Source organism: Leptodactylus fuscus, chromosome 1 (assembly GCF_031893055.1).
Source record: "Leptodactylus fuscus isolate aLepFus1 chromosome 1, aLepFus1.hap2, whole genome shotgun sequence".
NCBI lineage: Eukaryota > Metazoa > Chordata > Amphibia > Anura > Leptodactylidae > Leptodactylus > Leptodactylus fuscus.
This window is the reverse complement of record NC_134265.1, coordinates 247,452,102-247,464,623: the sequence shown is the minus strand read 5'-3', so window position 1 is coordinate 247,464,623 and position 12,522 is coordinate 247,452,102. Positions and strand designations below refer to the sequence as shown.

The 12,522-nt window shown below is 37.7% G+C and overlaps 1 protein-coding gene across 1 annotated transcript in view; it reads right to left on the bottom strand.

Moving 5' to 3' along the window:
* Positions 1-1,626: 1,626 nt before the first annotated feature.
* GRID2 (glutamate ionotropic receptor delta type subunit 2) overlaps positions 1,627-12,522 on the bottom strand; it is a 952,324-nt gene continuing 941,428 nt past the window's right edge. Inside the window, exon 16 of the mRNA XM_075285407.1 lies at positions 1,627-2,204. Within this exon, the coding sequence (XP_075141508.1) occupies positions 1,782-2,204 (423 nt within the window). The 3' untranslated portion in view covers positions 1,627-1,781. The remainder of the gene's footprint in view (positions 2,205-12,522) is intronic.

Below are 12,522 nucleotides of genomic sequence, written 5' to 3'. Positions count from 1 at the left end.
CAGACATGTCCTGCTATTAGATATGACATTGTATTCTTTCATATTAAATTATCAATGGATTGCATTCTAGTTTTGGGAAGGAGTAGGTCAAATATTTAACATCTCCTGGCATAATAGAAAAGCAACTTCTCATGTAAATTGTCTTTACTTTACCAAAGTATAGATGATATGACATGATATAAAAGTATTCTTGTTAAAATAGTTAAGAACTTTCTAAAGTATATATTTTTATTGTATATAATATTTCATATTTTTAACTTTTACTAAAGCGCTATTGTGTGAGATATAATGATTTTGTATTTTTTTTTAACTTAAATCTTATTCATTGGTGTATACAGTCCATGTTCCTATGTTATATATAATGCTAGAAGTCTGGATAATGTTGCCATTATGTAGACTGAGGATGAGTTTTATTACATTACATTTAATTGATGTTTACAATGGTAGGGCAATAAGATATCTGAACTTAAAATGAACACTTTACTATTGTGTTTAAAGTATTGTATATAATTGTATATAATTTAAGGAGATTTCATAGGTTGGAAAACTCTAGTAATAGTTGCATAAAACAATTTACAAAAAATAATCTCCTACTGCTATTTGTGAACTCAACCACAGCAATAAAGTGTCAGACTCCACACTATAGAAGTCAATCCCTTATGTCAGTATGGATGGCATGGCAGGAGAGCACAGAATTGCTTTCTTGAGGCCTGCAGTTTTTGGAAAATGAGCATGTGCCTATTTCTTATGTTTACCCACATATTGCTTTTTACTGGAAATTTATTAGAAAATATCATTTTGGAAAGAAGGGGTGACATTTGGTAACTCTAAGGTGAGATCTTCTCTTTCCTGTTCCTTAACATGACGGGGCGCTATACGCCCATGAAGGGTCTCCAGTGCCCATGGTGAAAGGATAAACTACCTACCTGAACGGTAGCAACTGCTCTTTCAACTACAATTTTTCATAAAGCATATGAAGACCAAAATAAAAATGAAAACATAAAATATACAAAAATATGTACACCCACTGCACTAAAGCAAAAGTAGGATAACGATAGTATATATGTCAATGGATCTATGATTTTTTTCTGTAAATAATAGGCATAATGCCAACATTAACCAGACTTTTACTTTAGCCACAGTATATACACACATGTACTGTATATTGTATGCATACACTGTCATATGTACATACACTGAACTGGCGCAGACCTTTATCCATAAAGTAAACTGTACATTAGAAAAATGAGTCGATTAATTTACATATGCACTGCTACAGTGCAAACATATGCTTTAATGTATTCTTTACTGGCAGAGAAATGGCTTTTTGTAGTCCTACAAAATTGCATTCATTTTCTTGCGGCCTGAATAGGGTTTGACACTAAACTGCAGGATTCGCCTATGGTCCACTTTACAGGACACAGCAGCAGTAAGTGAAGTATATAGGAGAATCAGCAAATAAGATGCAAAGAATTGGAATTATTGCAGATGTAAATATCAAACTAAAGGGAGATCTAGAAATACATTAACATGTTGTCCAGGAACAGAGAAGAAATAAAAATGAGGCAGTAAAATGATTTTACAAGTTCTAAAATACATTTACAGACAAAGGATTGAGGAAGAATAAAGCGAAGAATCAAAAATTGTTATTAATAATCTTGATATAAAAAAAATACATCCATGTTAGTCCCATCGTTTTACAGGTGCTCCTGGCAAAGAGAGTCCAAGAAGAAGAAGAAGAAACAAAAGGAAACATCAGTGGAGAGGAGACTCTCTAAAGCTCATATGGAGGTACCTCGGTCAGGGTCATTACCAAGATTGAGCCCTAGAGAAGGAGTTGGCTGGTATGGAATAGATGACATAGTTTTAATTGGACTTCGAAAAAATCCACCGTTGGGTGCCCTGTGCCTAAAAGGACCAGTTCGGTGTTCAGGCACATTGCCAAATGCAAATCCAGAAGCAGCTTTAGTAGACAAGTTACGACTAAGTGTCTGTATCTGCTCTGGTATAAAGGTTGTAGTAGTTATATGAGTGTTTCTGAAATCACTAATTTGCTCCAGAGTTTGTCTTGTTGGTAACGTGTCAATGTCTAGTGGCGTCAGATCCACTGATGAAGAAGAAAACTGTTTATGAGGGCTTTCATCATCAGTGCACAGGCTGTTCACACGTCGGTGGAGATGTTCCAGGTCAATTTCTTTGTCATCCTGGAGGAGAAAAAGAGAGGGAGATGCACAGTATTCAGTAGGAACCTTAAGTATCCTAGCCACATTATCATCTACTCAATTAAGAAGGCACACATGAAATGGAATTAAATGAGCCTATATATATATATATATATATATATATATATATATATATATATATATTGTATTTCTCCATAAAGCCTGTTTCACTCCATCTATGTCATCTGAAAATCTTATGAAATAGATGGGGTTGCTTTACTAAGCAGTTGTGGTACATTGCAGCCTACACAAGTCAAAATCTTAGCTTTATAGACATATTTTATCTTTGCAAGCCCAGCAGACAATGGAAGTAGACAAACAGGAATCCACAAAAGACAGTTTGAAAGCAGTCAGACTGGGTGCAATACTAAATCAAATCTACATAAACTCCCCAAACAGATTTTCAGTCTGCTGTCTACCAAATGTACATTCCCTATGTACATTATAGACAATGAAAAACAGGATGTCAAATCTATTTGGATCTTTGGATTTGCGTTCTTGGTCCAAGAAAACACCAACATAATGGACTTTAAATTGATTTTAAATGGACATGTCTATCGACTAGTGAATCCAGACCGACAACGGGTAGGTCCAGAATTGCACACTAATTTTTACTCACTGAAACATCAGGAAAAAGCATTGGCTCTCTCAAGGCACTGAGACCCTCATAGATTGTGAGACTAAAGTTGGAACACTAATTAAAAGAGTTAGAAAAGTTAGAAATATTTGTCAGCTGTCCTTCTAAAATAGTGCCACCCCTGTCCACAGGTCCTGTGTGGTATTGCTGATCAACTCTATCCACTACAGTTGAGTTGAGCTGCAATATCAAATGCAACCTGTGGACAGGTGTACCCTGTTTCCCCCGAAAATAGGACACCCCCCCTTCACCTCCTGGACCACCTACAACCGGCAGTCATGCTGGAGCTCCGCTAAGGAAGCACCAGCATGACTGCCGATTGTCCCCCGCTCCAGCCGCTGCATAAGACATCCCCCGAAAATAAGATAGGTCACATATTTCGGAAGAGAATTTAATATAAGACACTGTCTTATTTTCAGGGAAACAGGGTAGCGCTGTTTGGTGAAGAAAGCAGTCCTCTTTCCATAATCCTCTACCCCCCGCAAGAAGCCTACAGCAATTTCTCCAATGATTTCGTAAAGGGTAAGCCCATCTTTCAATACCACTGCATTGTACAGGTTTTCTAAAATATAATCTACATAAAAGATGAGTAGTTCTATAAAAACAATGGGACAAATTTATTAAATCTGGCATTTGTTATGCTGGTCTTAATCTGTTCCCTGAGTCTCAAGTAGTAAAGACCCTCCCTTACTATGCCCATTTTTTTTTTATTTTTAAGTGGAATGAACAGCAGAAAAGGAGCAAAAAGACACAATTTTCAACACTAATAAAGTTGTGTTTTATTTGCCACATTTCGTACTGTATATTGCATATATAAGATATAATTTAAGATAATTTTATAACTTGAATTATATACAAAGGGGAAAAGGGAGCCAATAAAATACTCACACAGATATTTTTGTAACTTTTATACCTATACATGATCTGAATTATTGCTTCTATTTTTTTTTTTATTATAAAACCATTTTTAGCACCCACATGTGTCTATGCATACATTCTTACATGATCATCTGACCTCGTATCTACAGGTATTTTGATTTCCATTCTTTCTCAGTATTAAAACTAGCCAAAAATAAAAGCTAGAAGTAATGTATTACCTTCACTTCCTATCTGCTGGTACTTTGCTCATCACAACATATTCTACCGGTCACCCTTTCTCACCAGGTACTAGAATAAACTGGATCGCTAACCTAAAAGTAATTTTTCATAGAAATATAAGGTCAGTGAACAGTTGGTATCTGTAGACATCTGTTTTGTTTATTTGTAGAAACTGTGACCAGCCTTTCTGTGTAGGCTCAGCCATATCTTTGTCAAATGGCCAACCATAGGGCCTACAGATCTTTTCCAATACATCTTATTCCAAAATACGGGGAATTTACCATAACCGCCAGATCGGGCTAAATCCCGCTGGTGTCAGATACACAAATATTACATGTCTTATAAACTGAAATCTATATCAGAGAAATGATGCAATAGACTTCAGGTATAATTTCACCAGTTTTAACCACATAGTGGGTGTTGGGGGATTTATTGGTACGATTGGTAATCCCACAGCATGCCCTTGCTAAGTGTTAAGGGTAAGTGTGTAAACACCGCTTGCAACAATTTTAGTTGCATGTGGTGTTTAAAAAGCTGCAAACTTGAGGTATGCAATGTTTGTGGCATAGATTTATAAAATCTCTAATCCAGAGTTTTATCTGAAATGGGACACAATTGTACCAGCCTCAGCAGTCTGTAAAAGTAAAGTAAAAAGTATGCATGATATTTTGCTTGGCCAAAGACATTTATGAAGTTTATCATTGATAAAATTGATATAGATGACTTGAAAAATATTGCACATGATAAATTCACCCTGTGTCTTTATATGTTTTGACTCCACATATTTCACATTCTGGCTAACTACCATGGCAGACTGGGATTTGCAGCATAACAACAGTTGAAAAATGACAATCTGAAAATGTTCAAAGTATATACTAAAGTACATTAGAAATCTAATGTTGTAAAGAGGCCGTCCATTGTTTGCATGCTGAAAAGTTACACTACTTTCCAATATACGCCCTATTTCAATTCCTTATGGTTCTCTAGATATTTGTTTTTTGTCGGTGGATAAAAATCAGTCCATGGTCATGTGATACACAGTCCATGGTCATTTGATATACAGTCCATAGTCATGTGGTATACAGTCCATGGTTATGTGATATACAGTCCATGGTCATGTGATAAGCACACAGGTACACAGTTTGTTAATGTCATAGAAAAATAATCGGACATCTACATTGTAACAAGTCATGCACCTGTGTATGCATCATATGACAATGGACTGTGTATCACATGATTATGGACTGTGTATCACATGACCATGGATTGTGTATCACATGACCATGGACTGTATATCACATAACCATGGATTGATTTTTATCCACCAGAAGTAAACAGTGAATGACAGCAACAGAGAACTAGAACACTATGAGGGATTGATACAGAAAGTATATTGGAAATAGTAAAACTTTTCATTATACAAACAATAACATTTATTTGCCGATACTGGAAAACATCCTTAAACTGTTCCAAAAGTAGGTTGCTACAGTCTAATACATTAGTAATGAAAAAAAGATAAGAAAAGGAATTTTTTAAGAACTATCTATAATAATTTTAGTGTAGTTCCTTTTTTTTTTTTTAAATGTAGATTGTGAGCCCCACATAGAGCTCACAATGTACATTTTTCCCTATCAGTATGTCTTTTTTTTTTTTTTTGAATATGGGATGGAAATCCATGCAAACACGGGGAGAACATACAAACTCCTTGCAGATGGTTTTTTTGCCCATGGTGGGATTTGAACACCAGGGCTCCAGCGCTGCAGTGCTAACCACTGAGCCACCGTGTGGCCCCTAATTTTAGTGTAGTTCCTATGATATATAACCAGAATGTTTTTTTATATCTGGGAAAATAGTCACTGAAAATGCAGAAGTTGTATGAGACTTTAACTGATCAGTGGGGGTCCAAAATCCAGGCTCCACATGAGTCAGTATAATGCAGAGGCCATAACACTGTCATTGCTAACACAAGCAGCCAGCATGTTATTTTTACCTCTATATCTATGCAAAAGAGATTTGAGCTATATTCAAAAATCTGAGCTCTGAACAGTATAAAATATAATAAGAAATTTATCATAGCAGACTTTCATATGTATTATTAAAAAAAAAAAACATAAAGACAAAATGGTATTCAAAAGTCAAAATGAATTTTTAGTACAGGAGAACTCCTTGCCAGCAGTTTGTCAGCATTTATTTTAAGGGTCGGTCAGATGCAGATTCACTACCTGCTATTGTTCTGCAACCAAAATCTTCTCTATACCACTTATATGTTGTTATATGGGTTGTTAGTGTCATTGCGAATGTATCTTTTTTTGCGTCAACTTGCAATCTTGCGGCTGAGAATTTTTTTTTTTATCTGTATACAAATAAGCAGTTCGGTGCACACATGATGTAGGTTTGTTTGAAGGCGCATACCTTTTAACCTATATAATGGACATCGGGACATTTTTGAGCTTTAACTTAGGAGATTGATCTGAGAATTGACTACAGGTACAAATATGCGCCTTGGGTGTTATACCAACATCCCAATATATTAATTGACCCAAAAAAGAGCAACCTGATTCCATCAAGAAAACCTACAACCTATGTTAAAGGGGTTTTCTGGCCTAAAATTGAATTTTCACCAAGGCTCAGCATAGATCATCTGTTCTAGCAGCCTCTGGATGCTGTAAGCTTGGTAATGGACAGGCGGCACGTACAACACCATTTCTATTCAAGTAGTAGGATCCATGTAGCAGTATCACCCAATGTACATTAGCTCCCCTCCTATTCAACTTCACTTGAATAGGAGGGGAGATACATGTGCTGCATATCTACTACAGATTCCGTCACCCTGAGCCCAACAGAACAGATGATCTGTGTGGAGTTTGGGTGCCCGACACTGAGTGTTCACATAATGATAACCTATTCTGTGGATACGTCATCAGTATAAAGATTTGATTTAGGGCTGAAACCCCTTTAACCCTGCATCATATGCACTACTCTGTGAATAGGTATTACTCTCACTTCCCTTGTAAATTGTAAGCCTTCGCAGGTAGGGTCCTGTCTTCTCTGTGCCAATCAGTCACAAATACATGAAGGGACAATACAAAGAACTTTCTAATGATCTTTTTACTCCTAGGCCGGTGACAGTGACAAAGGGACATCCTCTATGTCTGGAGGACAGAAGGTTTCACCTTTCTGTTAGAGATGCTGGGAGAAGGTAGGGCTTGTGGCTTAGGAGAGTGTGGGTGGGTACTGGGAGGGGAGACATGAGTGATGCACTCAAGTCTCTCCGCCCACATTCTCCTAAGCCATAATAAGCCCCACTTACTCCCATCATCTCTAACACTAGCCTAGGGAGGTGGGGCGTGCACGGCGCTCTGAAGGCTTGTCAGAGAGGACCGGAGAGGGAAGAACGGGGAGTGACAGCAGCAGTGATCTGTGCAGGTAAGTGGACATCAGGGGGGCTAAGTAGCCGGGGGATTTTTTTTATTCACTACATAGCGTGGAGTCCAAAAATTGAAACAATAGTATCGCTTTTAAAATCTGATCTTCGATTATTAAAAAAAATCCCATTGACTTGCATTGGGATCGGAATTGGGATCGGGTTCGAATGGAAATTGATCAGAAATTGGATTTTAAAAACGATCCTGAAATTTCAAGATTGGCTCAACCCTAGAGATGGTGGATTCATTATACAAGTTCAAAGAGGGCCTGGATGCCTTTCTTGAAGAGAACAATATTACAGGTTATGGGTTCTAGATTTTGTTAAGGACATGTTGATCCAGGGTTTTTATACTGACTGCCAGAGTGGAGTCGGGAAGGAATTTTTCCCATGAAACGGGGCAATTGGCATAAGCTTAAGGGGATTATTGCCTTACTCTGGATCATCACTGTAGGGGATTGTAGGGTTATAGGTTGGACTTGATGGACTGGTGTCTTCATCCAACCTCATCTACTATGTAACTATGTACTTGAGTTAGCTTATGTTTATGTTACTTGTTATTGTATTATGTATGTGAATCATTTTCATATTTACAGCGCCACCAGATTAATGGTGCTCTAATAATAAAAAAATAATTATATGTTCATTATCCAAGTTACATTCCCTATAACAACATGTAAGAAGCGATTTTGGCAGTGATACTTACCTGTCTTTTTATAATCTGTTAAAATGCTGCTTTTGGTCTGCTGGGAGGCATAATTATGGATGGTGTTGACAAGTTTACACAATGCAGACTGATATCTCTTTGTAGAATTTATGAATATATGAGATGAAAAAAATTTGATGTTGCTAAAAAAATGACACTTACAAATGATACATTGTGTAAAAGTGAATTTAAGTACCATCATGTCTCCTTATATATAAACATAAACTGTTAATTTATATTTTCAAACGGATGACAAATATATTAACAATTTACCTCTACAAGTGCATAATGGCTAAAAGACAGGTAATATAACTGAAATAGTTACCTATTTCCTACAAACACTTTATAATTGGGAGATTTTCAAACAAAAAATGTATTCACAAATGTACAAAGGAAGTTATGATATGCTATCTAGTCCTACCTTATTACAAAAAGAGTGTATCTAATATGCTGCCGGGTGGTGGAGCGATACCCTCCGGACATTTTAAGGAGGACTACTGGTACTTGTTTAGTTGGCTCATTATTATATGTGAAACTGTATTTTTTTTTTTTTTTGCTCACCACAAGGAAGCTGCAGTTTGTTTGTTTTTTTTGTTGTTTTTTTTACTGTGACCATTCATGTTCTAATTTTACAGGATTTGGTGACTCTACTTGAAATTTATATAGTTCAGCCTGTACCCAGTCTAGATTTCAGTGGGGAAGTGTGGTCTTGGGTGCTTCTAGGCTGGCAGTGACATGAGAGTATAAGAAGGCACAGGGGACCCTACCAATGCTGCTCATGTGAGTAATGGGATTCATTTTTAAAATTGGCTATCCTTCTCGCCAAGGGCATATGCCAGTAAGTGAATAAGTGCTCCAGAAAAGGAAGTGCTGCAGCCTAATAGAGGACTTTATCAGGTGTAGAGTGGGATACCTTCACAATACTGAACAGAGAACATCCCCACAAATACAAAGAGAGAGATTCAGAAAAGCTGATGGAGGTAGCCTTCCTGTAAACTGTACTAGAGGACTGGGGAGCTGGGGCTAGGCAGTGCAGCAGTCCTGTATAAAGTAAGCAAATTGTGGCAAGAGTATATTCCAGCAACTATGATATTGGAGATTGATACTAATTGGATCAATGGGCTTTCACAGGTCCTCGACAGGAAGAGAGCTCTTTGTAACCACTTTGCACTCTGGTCTAGAGATGAGGAGCCCCAAAAAAAGGACCTCACAATGCAGGGTCAGCTGGCTGTAGCTCTCACAGAAAAATTAGCTATTTTCTGAAACAACAAATCCATTAACCATTCAAAGGGCTCAAGTTACTATACAAAACTTGCACTATATTATCAGAATCACACAATGTAGAAAAGTAACACTACGTATTAGTATTGCTAGCAATGAACACAATAAATTGCATATCCCCACTAAAGCAGTTCTTTATCAGTTAGGTTTACAAATACTTTTACTAAAATAAATGCAATGATCCAGTGCCCACACAAGGTCTATCTGTATTATCCTTGTATAGCATGCCTCTCAAGAACAGTGCCGTGAAGTATTTAAGCGCAAGGCCAATTTTGTGTTGTTTATGTGATGCTGGTTTATACTATTGCCATTGCCTTATAGCTAGCTTTAGTTAGAACACGCGGAATACTTTACATCTAATAATAATTAAATATTACTAGGCATAAGAAAATCCCAATCCTCTAGTAAAGGGAATTTACTAGAGATGAGCGAACAGTAAAATGTTCGAGGTTCTATATTCGTTTTGAGTAGCCCCTCAATATTCGACTACTCGAATCATATATCGAACCCTATTATAGTCTATGGGGGGAAAATGCTCGTTTCAGGGGTAGGCAACATTTGATCAAATTATACTTACCAAGTCCACGAGTGAGGGTCGGGCTGGATCCTCCGAGAAGTCTTCTCCTTGCAGTGTCCCCGCGGCGTCTTCCGGCTCTGAATTCACTCTGCCAGGCATTGGGCATGGGCAGAGCCAACTGCGCATGCCCGCACTACAAGCGGACATGCGCAGTCAGCTCTGCCCAGGCCCGATACCTGGCAGAGTGAATGAAGAGCCGGAAGACACCGCGGGGAAGCTGCACGGAGAAGACTTCTAAAGGTAGGAGAACAACCAACATTGATTGGCCAACTGTATAGCATTCGGCCAATCAATGCTGGTTCTGCATCGAACTTTTACATTCGAATAGCGAGTGGTACTCGATCGAGTACGAGTATTTTGAATACCGTAGTATTCGATCGAATACCTACTTGATCGAGTACTACTCGCTCATCTCTAGAATTTAACCTTATATACCGAGACATCTGCTAATGGGGGAGATTTGCATAGTTCCGCCCATATCAGGGTCCCCCAATAGATCAGAATTGTAAGGTTCATCAGTCATCTCATTATCAATATGGCGGGGAATACATGAGAAATAATATCAATATATAAAACAACATATGAATAGAAAAGTAAGTGCAGGCGATGGTCACAGTTCACACTCCCATTCCTGCACAATGAAAGAATTTAATGAACAGATCATAGAACATGACTAGAATGTTCTCCTATAGATGTCAATGAACATCTCGGTCTAATGTGTCTACAGTCCATGTGTCTGCTGTCATTCATATCTCTAAATGCTATTAGCAGCCCATTGTAAACTTATACAGAAAATAGATCTACAATCAGGAAACAGAAACAGATTAGACCAAGGAATAAGCCTGACTATTTGGTGTGAAAAATCTAGGCGATGCAATCCTTTAAATCTTGCGGTGACATTTTGATGAAGACAGATGTCTAAATATCATAAAAAGCTACTTGCCCTCCAGTGATCTGATTTGTTCAAAGCTAACAGAAAATGAGAAATGAACTGGTGTGAGGTGATGTATGTGACTTGTTTTAATATCACTGCTAACTTTCTTTTAGAGTCCTGTACTTTTACAATCACAAGAGGTGGGTAAGTGAAAAAATAATGGTAATAAAGAGGACACGGGCATGTTAAATATAGGACTAGAAGATGGATACTGTATGGTCTTCTATGTCACTATTGACACTAAAGATAGGTCCTCCTTAAAAGGTTACTTAGACCTCAGTTGGAATATCAGTAACTTTGTGTAAATGTCTTCCCAATTGTGTTTAGTTAGCCATGCATCTCTGGATCCAATTTTACAGTATCAGTCAATGATTTAAAGGAAAAGTCATTTTTAACTAATCACATCCTTGCATAGCCTTTAGAAAGGCTATTCCACACCTACCTTTAGTATGTAAATTGCCTCAGTGGCTTTTTGAATAAGTCCGTTTTTATTCATATGCTAATTAGACTGGTGCACGATGCATCTTGCACCCTCTTTGCTATTTTTTCCTATGCACAGGCTGCTGCTGCTGCTGACGATGATGACTCAGCTTCCTGTTTGCACACACACATAGGAGATAATAGAAGAGAGGAGGCTGCTGGGAACTTCCTGTGCTGGCTGGAAGCTCATTAGCATATGTATAAAAACGGACTTATTGAGAAACCACTGAGGCAATCAACATACTAAAGGTAAGTGTGAAATAGCATTTCTAAAGCCTATGCAAGGATGTGATTAGTTAAAAATGACTTTTCCTAATGATAGAGCCCCTTTAAAGAGGGTCTGTCAGCACTCCTGACATGTCTGTTTTAGTAAATTATTGTATCCCCTAAAAAATAAAAACTCTGGAACTTATTTGGACCAGTTCACACGGAGTTAATGCTCTCACTTTCTAGCGTGTATACACGTGTCAAAATATGAGCGCTCAAAACAGATCCCATTCATTTCAATGGGTCATTACGGGCGTATAACGTGTGTAAACGTTATACGCCCGTAATGACCCATTAAAATGAATGGGACCTATTTTGAGCATTCACATTCTGACACGTGTATACGTGCTAGAATGCGAGAGCGTTAACTCCGTGTGAACTGGCCCTTTTCTTCTAACTCAATGCTGTGGCTCTGTTATTCATCTTAAAAATGTATGAATATATTGACAACTGGGTGTTACCTGTTTGGGGTGTGTCCCTACACATTCTCACTCTATTCAGGGCTGCCAGTATCAGACTGCGCAGGGACACATCCTTTTGATAAGTGAAATGGTAACTCCCAGTTTACAATTTATTCATAAATTCCTTGAATGAATAGCATAGGGACAGATGAATTGTTATCTTAGGGAGAGTACAAGTATTTTCTAAAACTTATATGTCAGGAGATGGCAAGCCTTGTTTAAGGGTAAGCCTAAGAACGCCTGAGGAGGAAGGAGACTGGATATGGACTTCGATCTAAGTTAACATGGCGGATCCAAAAGTGTTAATGTTTATGTCCTGTTCTATTAACTCAAAAGGCAACTGCTTTAAAACATCTTCAATGTACACATTAGAGAAGCTGCCTCTTGTATTTAACTGTGCTAGCTCTTATATATGTACACAGTTCTATATTTTAT